An 18,336-nucleotide genomic window follows, 5' to 3' on the forward strand; every position below is an offset into this window, starting at 1 on the left:
GAAGATTTGCCTTGGATGACGTACTTGTGTGATGTTGTGTTAATCCAAGGCAGTCTATGATTGGTTTTCGAGGTGGCAACATGCAAGCTAGTGTGTGAAATGCAACTCTACATAAAGACGGACTTAATTGTTTAAGTTGCCTTGGAAAACCTATTTGTGTGATTTTATGCTGATTCTAAGACTGTATGCAGAGTTTTTGTGACTTTTGCAGTGTTCGCATGCTAACGATTAACGGCCGGAAATCTAGGTATGACTATTAATGATAGACTGGCTCTGGAATTGTTTTGTTAGTTTTGCGATTCATAAAATGAAACAAAAGTAGTTGGCATCCTTTCGCGACCAACAGAGAAGAAACCAAGCAGGACAATGGCTATGGGACATCTTTAAAAGACGTGAGATAACCAAGTTGCCTCCAGTTGTGCTAGGGAAAGTGATCCGAGACATTTCTTGCTAAAATGCATGATGTTTGCTAATCCTGGCACATCTTTATGGCGGGAAGTTTCATTTACTGTAACCCACTGTGTAGCTTATAGGGGTCAAAAGCACATTTACTGTGAGACTACATTTTGCCACCGACCCTAATATTCGTTACCTTGTCTACTCAGTGGGTGGTCCATGTTGAATAACACCACTCCACATAGGGGTGGACTCCCACGCGCATTCCATGTCACCGGTCAGGGCAGTTTTCCCTGCACAGCATCGCAGCATTTGCAGTAGCTTGGGCAAGTATGGCAGTCACCGTTGCTGCTAAATGCAAATTTGCCGTTCACATCAGCTTTAGATCATCGTTTAAAGATATCAAAGTTAAGTTTTACAGTCCTGCTACAAACCACTGGCAAACTAGTTCAATGGCAGCAATTCACAATGACACAAAGTCAAGTAGATTCGTAGTTGCCAGCTTTAGAATATACAAACATGCAAGGGGAATAGCTTTCAGCACTGTCAAAAACAGATTATGTAGATGAACTGTATGAAGCAAAATTAGATAACATTAATATCTCCCCTCAGGGATCAGAACACAAACTGTCGCAGAAGGCAGCTACTGGTTATTGGCAAGCAAAGTTGTTTGAAATGTTCGACAATTTACAATCTGAAGTTAGGACTAGTGCTGAACATTCTTTTCATGTGGTGGCTGCTTTCAAAAAAGAAGTTTCACATTCAATTACAGAATCGACAGACAGCATGAATAAGAAATTTTCAGAACATAAACAGCAGTAGGAAATCCTCACTATGACAAGACTGTTGGTTTGGAGAATAAACTGTCTTCTCAAATTACTAACATATGCACAGAGTGACACAGTGAGTAGAATGCATACACATGAAAATGTCAAAACATGTGTAGGCATTCAGTAATGATTACCGAGCTTCTGTGTCATAAAGTGAAATATGTCATACTAATTAATTATTTGTTGCTAATTCTATTTACAAATTGCATAAAAAGGAGGAAAAACTTACTCACTATGTAACGGAAGTTGATCGCTTGGTGGTCGCTGAGCAGTAGGCTCATGAATCACTTCAAAATAGCAGATAGGATTTAACGAAAATATAAAAAAAAAAGATTACAGACTTTTGCAAAAATACTGCACAATAGTTAATAAAAATTTCAAAAAGGATTGCGCAGCAGGTTTCTGTCATTTCGGCAGAGACAGCATTTATTACATTAAAAACTGTAGTAGATTTGAACTGCAGTGTTTGATACATCCAAAAGCATTTGTTAATGAGTTTGACCATGTATTACTAAAATCCTGGAGTCAAAAGGAACAAACTGCTTTTATTACTGGTGGTAGGGGATGTGGCCAGATGCCCACAGGAAGTTGTGGAAATGTGTACTGGTATGGGTGAATTTCAAGAAATTCTTTTGTGGTAGTACTGATTGCAAGAAATACAACAGGAATTATTGATGGATTTCTGGAGTGGGGGGGAGGTACCAACAGTGGTTAGGCTCTACGAAAAGTTTCTGTTATTATTTGTTGTCCATACTACAGTATTTAGGAAAGTTAATAGATACTACATTTTTATAATGGGCTTGGAACAAAAACTTCCATTTGATAAGAGAAGTGCTTTGGTATCAACAACCAGAGGTAATTATGACAAATTTGTCTGATTTTTAGAGTGAGTGGATGTTTACTACACAGTAATGGCCAGATGGCGAGCGCCCAGGTCATTTGAATACGGAAGGCTTGAAGCATCACCTTAGGTTCACACTTATAGATGGTAGGAAAGTTCGGACTGGTCTTGGGCCATGCTGAGTCTAGGCCAGACAATGGCCAATAATGTGAATGGGGGCGAAACTGGGCAAGATTCTCAAAATTACCCTTCTGATATAATGAGGACTGTCCATTAAACTAGAGGCAATCTCAGATATGGAATGAGCAGAAACAAGGCCGTTACAGGTCCCACCAAGTTCAAGAGTAGCAAATATAAGAACAGGAGCCGAAGATGAAGTAACGATGGACATACCAGAGGAGGATATCACCACACAATGGCGGAAGGATACAGGGATTCTTCACGATGCAGTTGACAGTGCGTCACGTGCATTTTCGGATGAAAAACAGGTTATTAATGATGAAATGATACTAAATCCTAATGCAGTTCTCATGGCAGTAGGCATTTCCAAAAAGACGATGAACCAAAGAGGGAAAGAACGTAGAGCAAATTTAGTGTGTTCATTCTGGTGGGGGCCAGAGAATACAAAGACAAAGTGAGTTTTAGAGGCTGAGTTAGCCAGGGCAGGGTTAAACAGAGTAAATGTTGAAGCTGTGAAATCTATGTCTACTAAAATGTCTGTAAAGCTGCAGATTTGATCTATGAAGTGATATTCAATGAGGATTCAAAATACTGAACATGCAGAAAATGCAACATTGATGAAGTGGGTGTCTTATGTGGAAACACAAAGAAAGGTGTCATCACAAGAGTGTGGTTAGGTGTTATATTCACTCAGCCTAGTGTACAGGAAGAAATATGTTACAGAGCAAGCTCAGTGCAGTCATTTAGAATCTTGATATGTTACGTTAATCAAAGGACCCATTTATCTATAATTAAGAACCCCACATTATGAAAGAGCTTTCTCCAGCTTGTCCCATCATTTATACACATTCTTCATGCAATCATTATGTCCTCTGTGTTTGACATAATGCGGACATTAATCCAAGACAGGAGTAAAGGGGGTTAAACTGATGAGAAAATGCATTTCATTCTTCGATGATTTACAATGGTATTTCTTCACTCAGTGTAATCAGATACTTTTATGCAAACAAAATCTTTCTTTGTTTGCAACTTGGCTCCAAACATCAAGATGTAGACATTCCTTCTAAACTGACCATTTTGAAAGTGATCAGAAGGACTGGAGAGGTCTAGGAAAAGGGGTAGATTTTGGGGAAAGTCCCCCAGACCTAAATATCTCCAGTCCTTTTCCTTTACCCTTCTTCCTTCCCCTTCAACCCTTCTGCGTGAAGAAAGAGCCACTGGTTCTGAAAGCTTGTCAATCACAACAGTCTTTTATGTGTGTGTTCTACCGCCACTTGGTGAGTAGATTTTTTATCTATCCAATTGAATTACATAGATGGGAATTGTCATCACAACACATCCTTTGTTCCTGTAAACTCAGATAGCCCCTGCCCCACACTAACCTCCATTCCTGCACCATGAACATTTCACTCATCCTGCACTTACACCCCCCTCCTCTCCAGTCTCTCCCTCTCCTTTTGTTCTACACCCCCCCCCCCCCCCTACCATTTCCAGTCCACTGCCACAACCCCACCTGCCTGTGGCCAGAATATGCCCACCAGTACCACATTTCTGATCTGTGTGCCTTGAGCCTGCTTTCCTACTCCCCATGACATTTTCCCCTCACCCACTCCACCCAACAGAATCTCTCAACTCAATCAGGCTGCAGTGCTGGCCAATGTAATCACCTGGGACAATATAGCCATACAGCTGTATTTATGTATATTCTATTATCTCTGAAGGAGGATTCGTCCAAAAGCCAACAACATCAAAAATCTTGTTTACGTGATTACTGGGGATACCTCAACAATACTTCTTCTGTTATTTACATTCCATGTTGTTAACTGCTTCACATTAGTCAGGTAAGCATCATTTCCAACAAAACAAGCAAGTCTAACACTTTATATCACACAGCTTCAATAAACATTATACAAAAAAAGAACTAGCACAGTTTGTTAAACATTTAAATCTTATTGGCCTTCCTCAAGTTACACCAAACAATTAAACAATGTAAAAGAAATAACACTATATGTAATAATGAAGACTATTTTGGGCTAAGAGCTGGCTACTCTGAGTTCACAATCATTTACTTCAAATTTTGCAGTAGTTACTCAACAGATGACTTTTCCTGTGATAGCGAAAGTGAATATTAAAAATGAGAAAAAGATCAATGTTCTGGATTTATAAAATTAATAATTTACTATCAAAAATTCAGATTATATATACAAGATTCAGCACATGGATTAGATATTTTACGATTTGATTGTTTGCTTTGCGGCGTGGGCTTTAGCTAATTTTTGGGCAACAAATGCCTTTGCATCAAAACTTTCTGCAATTTTTATTTTCTTTATCAGGCCCGCTTGAAATTTCTTCTCCTTTCTTAGCTCTCTTCGCTGGCGAACTTTTGCCCATTCAAATTTCATTCTTTTACGCAGTTTTCGCAATTTATGTTTCTTCATTTTTCGCCTCCTGATCACTATGAGCCGTGCAGCAATTTTCTCAGTTACATTTCCTACAGTAGGCACACTGATATCCTTCACTGGAATTTCATGTAAATAGTCAATAACACTGCAGGCTGGAAGTTCAAACATATTTGATGAAGTGACATTAGGTGCATCGAGCACAGGTGGAACTGGCCTCCTTTGTGTTACATTAGGTGAAAACTGGAGAAAAGATGTTGTTACTCTGTCATTCAACTGAAATATTTTGTAATTACTTGTTACTTTGGTGCCAGTAAAACAAATTTCTTTGAAATTTGGATTGGTAATTCCTTTTGGCATGACTGCAGTCCCAGAAATATAACTGTGGGGTGAACAGACCAATGCTCTCTGGGAGTAGCATCCTGTAACAAAAATATGAGAAAATTGTAAAGCAAACTACGGAGGAAAGAATAAAATATTTATAATGTAAAGAAAAGAGAGACTGCCACCAGCCATGAATATGACATGATAAGTTACAGGAAAGCACAACTGAAAGACACAAACACATTAGCTTTTGGCCACAGCCTTTGCCAGAAAAAGAAACACATGCACCTTCATTCACACAAGCAAGCACAACAAACACACACACGACTGCCATCCCCAGCAGCTCATTTCAAAATGCAACTCTCAGGCAGAGTGGAAGCAGCAATCTGGAGGGAGCAGGGAAGGGGATGGGATAGCAGTAGGGGTGGTGGAGAGAACAGCATTGTCCAGCAGTGTGTGCAGGGACTGGACTACCAACAGGTAGATGGTCAGGAGGCTGTGGGACTGGGAGGTGGGGGAGGGGGGCACACAGAAAGCAAAAAAGGAGAGGAGCAGGGAAACGTGGGCAATGAATTGGCACAGGACGGTACACAAAGAGAATGGGAGGTGAGAATAGGGAAAAGGTGATAGGAAAGAGGGTGTGGGAAATGTTGGGAGAGGCTGTGGGGAAAGTGTGTTACTGTAGCTTGAGGGCAGGATAATTTTGGGATTGGAAAATGTGTTGTAAGTATACATCCCTTCTCCATAGTTCAGAAAAGCTGGTGATGGAGGGGAGAATCCAGATGACTCAGGCAGTGAAGCAGCCATTGAAATCAAGCATGTTATGTTCAGCTGCATGTTGTGCCACAGGGTGGTCCACTTTGCCCTTGGCCAAAGTTTGGCTGTGGCCATCCATCCTGATGGACAGCTGGTCGGCAGCCATACCACCAGGAAAAGCTGTGAAATGATTGCACCAGAGCTGACATAAGACATGGCTGCTTTCATAGGTGGCCCAGTCTGTGATGGGATAGGATAAGCCTGTGACAGTACTGGAATAGGAAGTGCTTGGTGGGTGAGCTGGGCAGGTCTTGCAATTGGGTCTTCCACAGGGATGTGATCCTTCTGACGAGGGAATGGAATAGGAAATGTAATAGGGATGGACTAGGATGTTGTGACCTTTGTAGCAAAGAAGTGTTTAATAAGGATACTGTTTGGTGGGGTCAACCGAAGCGTCCGATCCCACCCGTCGGCTTTGACCCGTGACGTAAGGCTGTTGTGGTGTGTGATGTCACAACGGCGCGGAATTTAGTTTGTGAAAGTGGCGTGTTTTTAGGTGTCGTTTTGATGTGATCGGTGGTGCTCTCTGGTGGTGTATTAGGTGATGTTTTTGGTTTAGTTTGAGAGTGTGGCGTCATGTGTGAATTTTGGTAAATTGCTTTTTTTATGTCTTTGGTAGGTATGGATGTGACTGACAGGGTCAACAGTTTTCGGTTTCGGCTATGATGGGGGACAGTGCGTTGCCTCTAATAAAATTTCTTCAACTATTCGGATTTTTGGATGAAGTCGTGAGTTGTTCAGTATGTCATGAAGAAATGAGGCTCACTTAAAGTTCCGGTGTCTCGGACCAGGGATGGCTGTATGTGGAGATGTCGTAAGGATAACAGGTCAAGGGAAGTGTTCGATCCCAATGTGTGGCTGTGAATGTTTGTATTGGTATCGGGAGATGTTTTCGAGCTATATAGGTCAAGGGAAGTGTTAGGTCCTAATTTATGGGATCGGGAGCTGCTGTTGAGCTATATAGGTCAAGGGAAGTGTCTGATTCCAGGTGATATTGTGTTTAGTGGTATTTGGGGAGTTTTGTGATGTCGGTTTTTTTCGTCGTTTTGCGTGGTTTTGTATGGGGGTGGGTGTTTAAATTTGTTTATATTTAGTTTGTCCCCACCCAAAAATCCCCTATTTCCTGCGCTTGTCCCGTTAGTGTCATTAGGCTTTTTGTGGAACGTGTGTGTGTTTGTTTTTCGTTCTCATAATGTGTATGTAACGACTTTATATGCGCCATATTGGAATCATGGTTTATGGTCGTTTCCGTCATTTGTGACGTCATGGGTCAAAGCAGACGGGTGGGATCAGACGCTTCTGTATTTCCGTTTGGTGTCCAGGCTGGAATCATTTGTAGCCAGCTCTTTAAGAAGTGGATGTACTGGCAACAACCTCACACAACACTCTCCCCCTTACGAAGTTTTTTTGTCAAAATTTAAGTCTAAATAAAATACACAACAAGCAGAGAGGAATGCAGCATTCAGCCATAATAATCTTTGACCACCTACCACCCTTGTCATGTAAAGATTTTAATAGATAATAAAATTAACTTCAAATACAGACTGAAATCATATCTGCTTTACAACTTCTCCTAATCTAAAGAATAATTTCTGAATGGAGAATAATATAGTATGTGTGTGTGTGTGTGTGTGTGTGTGTGTGTGTGTGTGTGTTTTGCATATCTAGATTTGTGGGGCATTAGAATGTGACAGTGGCCCAATGTTGGACTGCATGGGCACACAGGGGCTGGCTTCCTCGTTGTCAAGGTTCTGGTCAACCATATCAGACCTCCGCAAGAGAGGACTGCCATAGTGTGCACTGAGCATGTTGCAACCCCTTCGAATCAGCACCAGTAATCTGATAAGAAGTAATGTACTCCCTGCAACATTGTGTGTCATCCTGCACAACTGGTCAGAGACCAGCAGCAGCTGGACTAGGAAATTCCATCCTATGTGTAGGCTGCAACCAACACTTCAAGACAAACAGCTATATTTGGAGTGGTGCCATGACAAGCCAGTATAGTCTTCTAACGAATTGTGTCACACAGCAATTAAGTGATGAACTGCAGTTCTGCATTACCCTTGATAACCATTATCAAGCAAGACAGGAACTGGCCCCAATTTAATAAATACAAATGTAATATGCTGCGAATACATAGAAAGATAGATCCCTTATCATTTAGCTACAAAATAGCAGGTCAGCAACTGGAAGCAGTTAATTCCATAAATTATCTGGGAGTACGCATTAGGAGTGATTTAAAACGGAATGATCATATAAAGTTGATTGTCGGTAAAGCAGATGCCAGACTGAGATTCACTGGAAGAATCCTAAGGAAATGCAATCCGAAAACAAAGGAAGTAGGTTGCAGTACGTTTGTTTGCCCACTGCTTGAATACTGCTCAGCAGTGTGGGATCCATACCAGATAGGGTTGATAGAAGAGATAGAGAAGATCCAACAGAGAGCAGCGCGCTTCGTTACAGGATCATTTAGTAATCACGAAAGCGTTACGGAGATGACAGATAAACTCCAGTGGAAGACTCTGCAGGAGAGATGCTCAGTAGCTCGGTACGGGCTTTCGTTAAAATTTCGAGAACATACCTTCACTGAAGAGTCAAGCAGTATATTGCTCCCTCCTACATATATCTCGCAAAGAGACCATGAGGATAAAATCAGAGAGATTAGAGCCCACACAGAAGCATACCGACAATCCGTCTTTCCACGAACAATACGAGACTGGAATAGAAGGGAGAACCGATAGAGGTACTCAAGGTACCCTCCGCCACACACCATCAGGTGGCTTGCGGAGTATGGATGTAGATGTAATCCTCATGCCACAGAGACGATGAGTGAAATAATTGTTAGTGTCAGTGGTGTTCACAAAGTAAAACTTGTTAAAACTGAACAAGGCCCAGGGCCTGACAGAATCCCTATATCAGATTCTATAGTGAATATGAGGTTGAGTTAGCTACTCTTCTAACTAGGCCTATAATCTATCTTAGACACCTTGACCAAAGGCCATGCCCAGTTCCCAGAAAAAAATCACAAGTCCCATCCGTTTACAAGAAAGGTACAAGAAGTGATCCACAAAACTGCTGTCAAATATCCCTGACATCAACCTGAAAGAAGCTGCATAAATATTCAGACACACCTTGATAAGATTTCAAAGTGATACAAAGATTGCCAAAAGAAACATAAAATTGTGCGCTTCACAAAACGAAAAAACGTGGTATCCTATAACATCGAGTCACAGTTGGAATCGGCCAACTCAGGCAAGTACCTGGGAGTGAATAATCCGTATCTAGTAACTTGACCGGAATCAGTATATAATGCAATTAACACATATATAAAAGAAACATGCATTAGAGGCTATTACTGTTTTGGTGCGGTAAACGGCGAGACCATCAGCGTCCTTAGATACAGATGCCATGCACCTCACTGTGGTTTGCAAAGTATGGAAGTACATATATATGTCCTCATTGATAAACATGATACTGTTCTAGCTTACAGTGACAGAACAGTTCTACGCATAAAAAGTTCGACAATTTGAGTGTCACTGCTGTCACGTTCTAATGAAAATTACTAAACTTACGGGAAATGAGGGGGCATGACAGCGAATATTAACTTCAACAAGAACGTAACAAATTAAAGCAAACGACCATTTGTGCCTCAAACTGCTTAGATACAGGCAATAAATGTCATTTCAGTCGTGATCCTGGAATGAAATAGACTGGGTTTTTAATGATGTTGTATTTTACTTGTGTCTTTCATGTGTATGTGGATGAAGATTTACTTCTTAGTCTGTGTGTCAACGTAATGTTGACCCTAGTTTAAACGTCCTAGAACAACATCATCAAGCAAAGTAATTATCAGGGTACCACAATATTACTTACTTGAAAGCTGACGAAAACAATCGAGCAGTTTTAGTTTATTCATAACAATGATCAACGCGTCACCGCACTCACCAAACGTAAACACAACACATCTGTATTCAAAGACCATACGCGGAGAAAAAAAAGACCCCAGGTTACTAGATAAATAAGCTGGCGGAATAAGTTGTTTAGGGTTGACGTCATGGCTTAGTTTCAATACAGAAATTTGGAATTTGACAACCTTAAAGAATGACACAATGCATACAAAAAAAATTCAACAGCATTATATTATTTTCAAGACCTTCTGTTGAAAACCGCTACCACGCACCGTAGCATATCTTTCAATGAGTTTCCTAGCAGACGCTGTTTGAAACTATGGGGGAAAGTGGTTATGGTACAAAGTTAATTAGTACATTAATATTGTGTTTGACAGTTGTGTTGGCGTCATCAAAAAACGATGTGTTTAATGAAGAGCTGCTATTAAAACCATTACCTGATGATCATGTGTATGCATATTTCCAATTTACTACCGTATGGGATGTTGAACCGGACGCAGAATCTTGTAAGTTTATATTCTGTTTTTATTTACCAGGTTACAGATTGTGTATTAAAAGATTTTTGATGAACAATGGCAGTATGTTCGTTGTAAAGCTCAGAACTGCTGCATCGTCCCTGTATTAGTTCACATTTCAGAGCTACGGATCCCAGGGTAAAAAACTTTCTTAAATATGTAACGAATTGAAGACGCGTTAGGGGAGAAAATATGAGATGAAAAGCCAAAATTTGTAGTTGTGCAGTGAAGAACGCGGGCTGTTTCTAGGTATTATAACAAAGAAGTTAACGCCAGACCAAAGTGAACATAGGAGAGTACTTCATAAATGTGCAATTAATCACCATTGCTTTGTTTCATCATCATCTGGGTTTACATAACTTATGTTCTGGTTCTAGAGAAATTTTCCACTAGTTGTCATACTACACAGCCCTTAGTGACCATAATAGAAATAGGGTGTTCAGTGATCAGAGGTCAAGACATAACTCCACACACACACACACACACACACACACACACACACACACACCTGTATGATAATCAAACTGAACTCTCATGCCTGAGAAGCAGAATCACATATTTCACCTAAATTCACATAAGCAAACACGACAAAATGTAAAGAAGAGCTGATGAGAACTGGCACTGCTGACCTTAAATTGTTACAAATAAATCAGCTATGTCAGCGAAACATGTTCCATCAAATGTGTATGTACTTTGATATTATATTGCTAAATATGAATAATTTATTTCCTCATTAGAAAGAGCAGGTGTTTTTATATTAGAAAATATATGTTTGTTTTTGAGACCCTCTGGATAAGGTTTAAAATCAAGCTTTAAAATACTGTTTTTATTATATTTGAAAGATTTTTGTTATTCTTAGGTGATGTAATTTTGTGTATTTGCTAATATTGTTAATTTTGATTTGTATCTATTCTCACCCAGTAAAACTGTTATAAAGAAAGGCTCAAGGTAAGGTGTAGGAAGCTTCTGATTAGTAATACTTCTCCCAGTCTTTTCAAAAGTATTTAAAAAAATTGTGGCAACTCTGATCCAGTATTTCATAGCAGAATATAATGTTGTGTAAATCAGTTTGACTTCCAGAAAGACAAGTGCTGGGGATTATGAAAGTGTCGGATTCCACCTGAATGCTGTGACCCATGACTCATCAGTATTACGAAAATGTCTATTCTAAGCATCTCCAATATGGCACCTATGACATCACTATATGCACATGGCAACAAACACGAAAATACATATAAATACGACAATAACATCTCCCTCCAAAAATACAATTAAAATAACAGGACAATGCAGGAAATTGGGGGCTTTAGGGTACGGACAAACTAAGTATAACAATAAAAAAACACACCACAATCCAAAACCTTAAAAAGAACAAACAGCATTCTGCTACACCACCAAAATCTGTAGGAATCTGACACTTCCCTTGACCTATATAGGCCTACCACACCTGAAGATACCAAAACACCAACACCTACAGCTAAAAACTTCGAAAATAGGAATTGGACATTTCCCTTTACCACAGCTGACAAAACCAAAACACCAATACCTAAAACTAAAACTATGAAAATTGGAATCGGTGATTTCCCTTGCCCTTTATAACCAACCACAACTATTGATACCAAAAAACCAACACCTACAACTATGAAAAATAAAACCGAAACCACAACATCTCAATATAAAAATCAAACATCCCTGCATAAATAAAGACATTCAGTACACCATAAATATACGAAACATCACAACTTGAGAAGAATATACCCAACATAACAATTACTTCTTACCACCAACAAATTCCAGTGCTGGAAACTAGGTCGGACTGCCGCTGAACCCCCCCCCCCCCCCCCTCACACACACACACACACACACACACACACACACACACACACACACACACACACACACACACAGAGCCACATGTACCCATCGCTGGTCCAAGAAAACGTAACTCTGATCAACCTCATGTTCTTGCGACAAATACTAAGCTTCACAATCTCATCAATCAGTCCAAATAACTGGAGGAATGTAATAATGAGCAACATGTCCTCCCTGATCTCCAGCCGCAACATAGCACTGTTACATTTCATCGTCATATCGATACCTAACAACAGAAACCACACAATAAATTAGATGTCTTACTGCACCACAAACAACAAACCAGTAACACCAAACACATAAATAAATAAAAAATAAAATAATTGATAACTCAATGGAATAGCTTCCAAACCTTACGTCCCTAACTACAAACACTGCCAACAATTTCACACATCCAACACAAAGGCTCAAATGAACCCAATACAACGTATTACACACACACACACACACACACACACACACACACACACACACTCACTCACTAGCAGAAGGTACCATCAAACACGGAGAGATGACATCTACAAACACAGCCAACTCAAAAACTCCATGCCATAATGACGTCACACACCACAACACCCTTACGTCACGACTCAAAGCAGACAGGTGGAATCGGACGCTTCCACCAGCAAATTTGTTGAGAACATCTGCTTACCTTTGGACAAGTCCCGTAGAGTCATGAAAATTTTGTGAATGTACATAGGCTTTTGTATCTGTAAAGCACTCCCTATTGCTCCATAAATCTGATAGAGACTTAATAGTAGTACTTTGAGATGGTTCAAACTGTATTTATCTGAGAGAAAGCCAAGGGTAGTTATAATGCCTGGTAAAGGAAATTGTTTCTCTGACTGCAAAATTATTTCACATGGATACTCAAAAGGTTCCACTTTAGGCTGTTTTTATTTCATATGAATGGTTTACTTCTCAATGTAACATGCAGATAACACATCTGTAATCACTGAAAGTGAAACAACAGAACAAAGTCCCCAAAAAGTCATTGATGACATAACCAGCCTAGATGATTCATTTGATCTAATTATTTAAATTAAATAATTTAAAACTAAACAGTCAAACTTCCAAATTACCCATAAAAATCAGAAACTTAAGGGAGCACATTCTGTCGAATTGCTGCAGATATTTGTTGGAACAAATTGTCATAAACAAGTTAAACACTCTTCCACTTACAAATTACATGGACTCTGGAAAAATTGTTTAATATTGTTGCTTTGAATCTTTTTTAGGATACTGAATTACCTTTTTTGAGAATGAAAGTAGTGTTAATAGGAGGATATTGTCAATATCACTAAGATCTACTGCTAGAAATATGCATGATATTAAGTGTGTGGTTTCATGCTGACCACTGTTTGGGGATTTAAATGTTTTAACTATGGTGTTTATTTACATTTATGAATTGTTCATCTTTATATGCAACATTTCTTATTTATTTGCAGTAAACCATTTTCAACATTTGTATGATACTAGGAACAAAGAATATTTCATGTTACCATCTCATAGATCAAAATCCTATTCCTAGACCCTCCAGTAAAAGCCTATGACAATCTGTAGTAAATTAAAAGTGAAAAAGTGGAATGAACTTTGCTGGAAAGAAAATTAGATCCCATCCTTGTGCAAAAATGTTGTTATTCAGACACACAAACTTTCAAAGTGGATAAATTTAACTTTGTAGGGAAATTTAATAGACCTGCATTAACATTAATTGGTTTACTCTGTACTTGTCACTATTATATTATGTATGTTTATGTATGTAATGTAGCAATAAAATTCTGATTCTGCTATCTTACATATGATTGCACAGACGTACTTTTTCAGATATTAGACTCAACTACATACATTGGTTTCCACATACACTGAGCTGACAGAAGTCTTTGGTTAGTGGTATGCACATATACAGATGGGAAAAGTATCTCTTTCACATGTTACAAAAGGGCAGTATATTGGCAGAGCTGTCATTTGTACTCAGGTGATTCATGTGAAAGGGTTTCTGATGTGATTATGGCCATACAATGTAAATTTATGGACTTTGACTGTGGCATGGTAATTGGAGCTAGATGCATGGGGCATTCAATTCCAGAAATGGTTAGGCAATTCAACATTCAGAGATCCACAGTGTGCTGAGAATACCAGACTTCAGGCATTACCTCTCACCATGGGCAACACAGTGGCAGACAGTATTCACTTAATGACTAAGAGCAGTACCATTTGTGTAGAGTTGTCAGTGCTAACAGACAAGCAACACTGCATGAAATGACCGCAGAAACCAATGTGGGATGATCGACAAACATAACTGTTAGGACAGTGTGGCAAAATTGGGCATTAAAGGGGTATAGCAGCATATGACTGACGCGAGTGCCTTTGCCAGCAGCACATCATCACCTGCAGTGCCTCTCATGAGCTTGTGATCATATCAATTGGACTCTAGACTACTGGAAAACAGTGGTCTGGTCAGATGAGTCCCAATTTCAGTTGAAAGAGCTGATGGTAGGGTTTGAGTGTGTTGTAGACCTCACGAATGCGTGGACCCAGGTTGTCGACAAGGCACTGTGCAGGCTGCTTGTGGCTCCATAATGGTATGGACTATGTTTATATGGAATAGACTGGGTCTTCTAGTCCAACTGAACTCATCTCTGACCAGAAATGGTTATGGTCGGCTACTTCGAGACCATTTGAAGTCATTTATGGACTTCATGTTCCCAAACAACGATAGAATTTTTATGGATGACAGTGAACCATGTCACCAGGCCACAGTTCGTTTGAAGAACATTGTAGAACAAATAGAGCGAATGATTTGACCACCCAGCATGAATCCATCGAACATTTATGGGACACAATTGAGAGGTCAGCTTGTGCTCAGAATCCTGCACTGGCAACACTTTCACAATTATGGACAACAATAGAGGCAGCATGGCTCAGTATTTCTGCAGGAGATGTCAAATGACTTGTTGATTCCGTTCAATGTCTAGTTGCTGCACTACACCAGGCAAAAGGTGGTCTAACACAATATTAGGAGGTATCTCACACTTTTGTCACCTTAGTATACAATTTTTATTCAGAGAATTGTTATAATTTAGTATTTAAAGGGGTTTTTGCTCTTCTGTCTGTCCAATATTTCTTCTTTCTTCTGGATCTTTTTTTTTCTTCATTGGAGATTACACTTCTTTCGGGAAGTCAGCCATAACTGCATATCAGGGGAGACTTACCGGATGGGGTGAGAAGGAAAGACTGATTGTTGGGGACTGCCAACAACAAGTCTTTCCTTCTCATCCCATCCGGTAAATCTCCCCTGATCCGCAGTTCTGGGTGACTTCCCCGAAATCTACGCCTTTTACTAGACCTCTCCGATCCATTTCCTTCACCCCTCAATCCTTCTGCCTGTGTTTTCTGCCACCAGTTGGTGAGTATATTTTAAATCTGTCCAATTCAGTTATTAACCTAGACCTTAGGCTATACCAATCAGCCCTTCAGCATAGCCAGTTTTCCTCCAGTCACGTATGTTGGCTTTTTCAACTCACAATGAAACTATAACACTAGAATATGAAACAATGTCCCAAGAAATCATGGCATATTCTGAGAAATACACAGAGCATAAAATAAATACGAAAACCAGTAACTAACCTTTTAATCCATAACAGCAAGATCAGTAATCATTGGTCTTGTGCTCTCCATGCTTAGAACAAAAGTAACCGATTCATATTTCTAGATTCAGCATGTATCACTGGCTAGTGTATGCTATTTCCCGATTGGCACTGACCAATGGAAACAAATTTTTTTTAGTGTGTCTTTTGGCCACTCAGTGCCTCCTTTGTGGTGAATAGCGGTTGATATTAAACATTAAAATTATTATGTGTAGGACAGATGAACTTGGATGTTGATCTTGAGTTACCATTTTGCACAATTAAACAATGGAAAATACAGGCTGGAATATCAACAAGGAAATGGTCCCCCCATGAACCATGGACCTTGCCGTTGGTGGGGAGGCTTGCGTGCCTCAGCGATACAGATGGCCGTACCGTAGGTGCAACCACAACGGAGGGGTATCTGTTGAGAGGCCAGACAAACATGTGGTTCCTGAAGAGGGGCAGCAGCTTTTTCAGTAGTTGCAGAGGCAATAGTCTGGATGATTGACTGATCTGGCCTTGTAACATTAACGAAAACGGCCTTGCTGTGCTGGTACTGCGAACGGCTGAAAGCAAGGGGAAACTACAGCCATAATTTTTCCCGAGGAAATGCAGCTTTACTGTATGATTAAATGATAATGGCGTCCTCTTGGGTAAAATATTCCGGAGGTAAAATAGTCCCCCATTCGGATCTTCGGGCGTGGACTACTCAAGAGGACGTCGTTATCAGGAGAAAGAAAACTGGTGTTCTACGGATCGGAGCGTGGAATGTCAGATCCCTTAATCGGGCAGGTAGGTTAGAAAATTTAAAAAGGGAAATGGATAGGTTAAAGTTAGATATAGTGGGAATTAGTGAAGTTCGGTGGCAGGAGGAACAAGACTTTTGGTCAGGTGATTACAGGGTTATAAATACAAAATCAAATAGGGGTAATGCAGGAGTAGGTTTAATAATGAATAAAAAAATAGGAGTGGGGGTTAGCTACTACAAACAGCATAGTGAACGCATTATTGTGGCCAAGATAGACACAAAGCCCATGCCTACTACAGTAGTACAAGTTTATATGCCAACTAGCTCTGCAGATGATGAAGAAATTGAAGAAATGTATGACGAGATAAAAGAAATTATTCAGGTAGTGAAGGGAGACGAAAATTTAATAGTCATGCGTGACTGGAATTCGTCAGTAGGAAAAGGGAGAGAAGGAAACATAGTAGGTGAATATGGATTGGGGGGAAGAAATGAAAGAGGAAGCCGCCTTGTAGAATTTTGCACAGAGCATAACTTAATCATAGCTAACACTTGGTTCAAGAATCATGAAAGAAGGTTGTATACCTGGAAGAATCCTGGAGATACTAAAAGGTATCAGATAGATTACATAATGGTAAGACAGAGATTTAGGAACCAGGTTTTAAATTGTAAGACATTTCCAGGGGCAGATGTGGATTCTGACCACAATCTATTGGTTATGAACTGCAAATTGAAACTGAAGAAACTGCAAAAAGGCGGGAATTTAAGGAGATGGGACCTGGATAAACTGAAAGAACCAGAGGTTGTACAGAGTTTCAGGGAGAGCATAAGGGAACAATAGACAGGAATGGGGGAAAGAAATACAGTAGAAGAAGAATGGGTAGCTCTGAGGGATGAAGTAGTGAAGGCAGCAGAGGATCAAGTAGGTAAAAAGACGAGGGCTAATAGAAATCCTTGGGTAACAGAAGAAATATTGAATTTAATTGATGAAAGGAGAAAATATAAAAATGCAGTAAATGAAGCAGGCAAAAAGGAATAAAAACGTCTCAAAAATGAGATCGACAGGAAGTGCAAAATGGCTAAGCAGGGATGGCTAGAGGACAAACGTAAGGATGTAGAGGCTTGTCTCACTAGGGGTAAGATAGATACTGCCTACAGGAAAATTAAAGAGACCTTTGGAGAGAAGAGAACCACTTGTATGAATATCAAGAGCTCAGATGGCAACCCAGTTCTAAGCAGAGAAGGGAAGGCAGAAAGGTGGAAGGAGTATATAGAGGGTTTATACAAGGGTGATGTACTTGAGGACAATATTATGGAAATGGAAGAGGATGTAGATGAAGATGAAATGGGAGATAAGATACTGCGTGAAGAGTTTGACAGAGCACTGAAAGACCTGAGTCGAAACAAGGCCCCGGGAGTAGACAACATTCCATTAGAACTACTGACGGCCTTGGGAGAGCCAGTCATGACAAAACTCTACCATCTGGTGAGCAAGATGTATGAGACAGGCGAAATACCCACAGACTTCAAGAAGAATATAATTATTCCAATCCCAAAGAAAGCAGGTGTTGACAGATGTGAAAATTACCGAACTATCAGTTTAATAAGTCACAGCTGCAAAATACTAACGCGAATTATTTACAGACGAATGGAAAAACTGGTAGAAGCGGACCTCGGGGAAGATCAGTTTGGATTCCGTAGAAATGTTGGAACACGTGAGGCAATACTAACCTTACGACTTATCTTAGAAGAAAGATTAAGAAAAGGCAAACCTACGTTTCTAGCATTTGTAAACTGAGAGAAAGCTTTTGACAGTGCTAACTGGAATACTCTCTTTCAAATTCTGAAGGTGGCAGGGAGCGAAAGGCTATTTACAAT

The 18,336-nt window shown here is 39.9% G+C and overlaps 2 protein-coding genes across 2 annotated transcripts in view; one reads left to right on the top strand and one right to left on the bottom strand.

The window, feature by feature from the left end:
- Positions 1-4,177: 4,177 nt before the first annotated feature.
- On the bottom strand, positions 4,178-9,797 carry LOC126458383 (uncharacterized). The gene is made up of 2 exons (XM_050095365.1): positions 9,660-9,797; positions 4,178-5,068 (listed from the first exon to the last, which is right to left on the bottom strand). Exons 1-2 carry the CDS (start codon positions 9,766-9,768, stop codon positions 4,479-4,481), a joined length of 699 nt encoding a protein of 232 aa, XP_049951322.1. The 5' UTR covers positions 9,769-9,797; the 3' UTR covers positions 4,178-4,478.
- Positions 9,798-9,921: 124 nt separating this feature from the next.
- Positions 9,922-18,336, top strand: part of LOC126458382 (GPI transamidase component PIG-T) — a 124,644-nt gene continuing 116,229 nt past the window's right edge. The window contains exon 1 of the mRNA XM_050095364.1: positions 9,922-10,200. Within this exon, the coding sequence (XP_049951321.1) occupies positions 10,014-10,200 (187 nt within the window). The 5' untranslated portion in view covers positions 9,922-10,013. The remainder of the gene's footprint in view (positions 10,201-18,336) is intronic.

Source organism: Schistocerca serialis, chromosome 2 (assembly GCF_023864345.2).
Source record: "Schistocerca serialis cubense isolate TAMUIC-IGC-003099 chromosome 2, iqSchSeri2.2, whole genome shotgun sequence".
Taxonomy (NCBI): domain Eukaryota; kingdom Metazoa; phylum Arthropoda; class Insecta; order Orthoptera; family Acrididae; genus Schistocerca; species Schistocerca serialis.

What these genes read in the sequence shown, in the direction of transcription:
- LOC126458383 (XM_050095365.1), bottom strand. Translation starts at nt 9,768, where the DNA reads ATGGTCTTTGAATACAGATGTGTTGTGTTTACGTTTGGTGAGTGCGGT. An exon ending in TTGTTTTCGTCAGCTTTCAA is followed by an intron (nt 5,069 to 9,659) that starts GTAAGTAATATT and finishes TTTTTGTTACAG; the next exon opens with GATGCTACTCCCAGAGAGCA.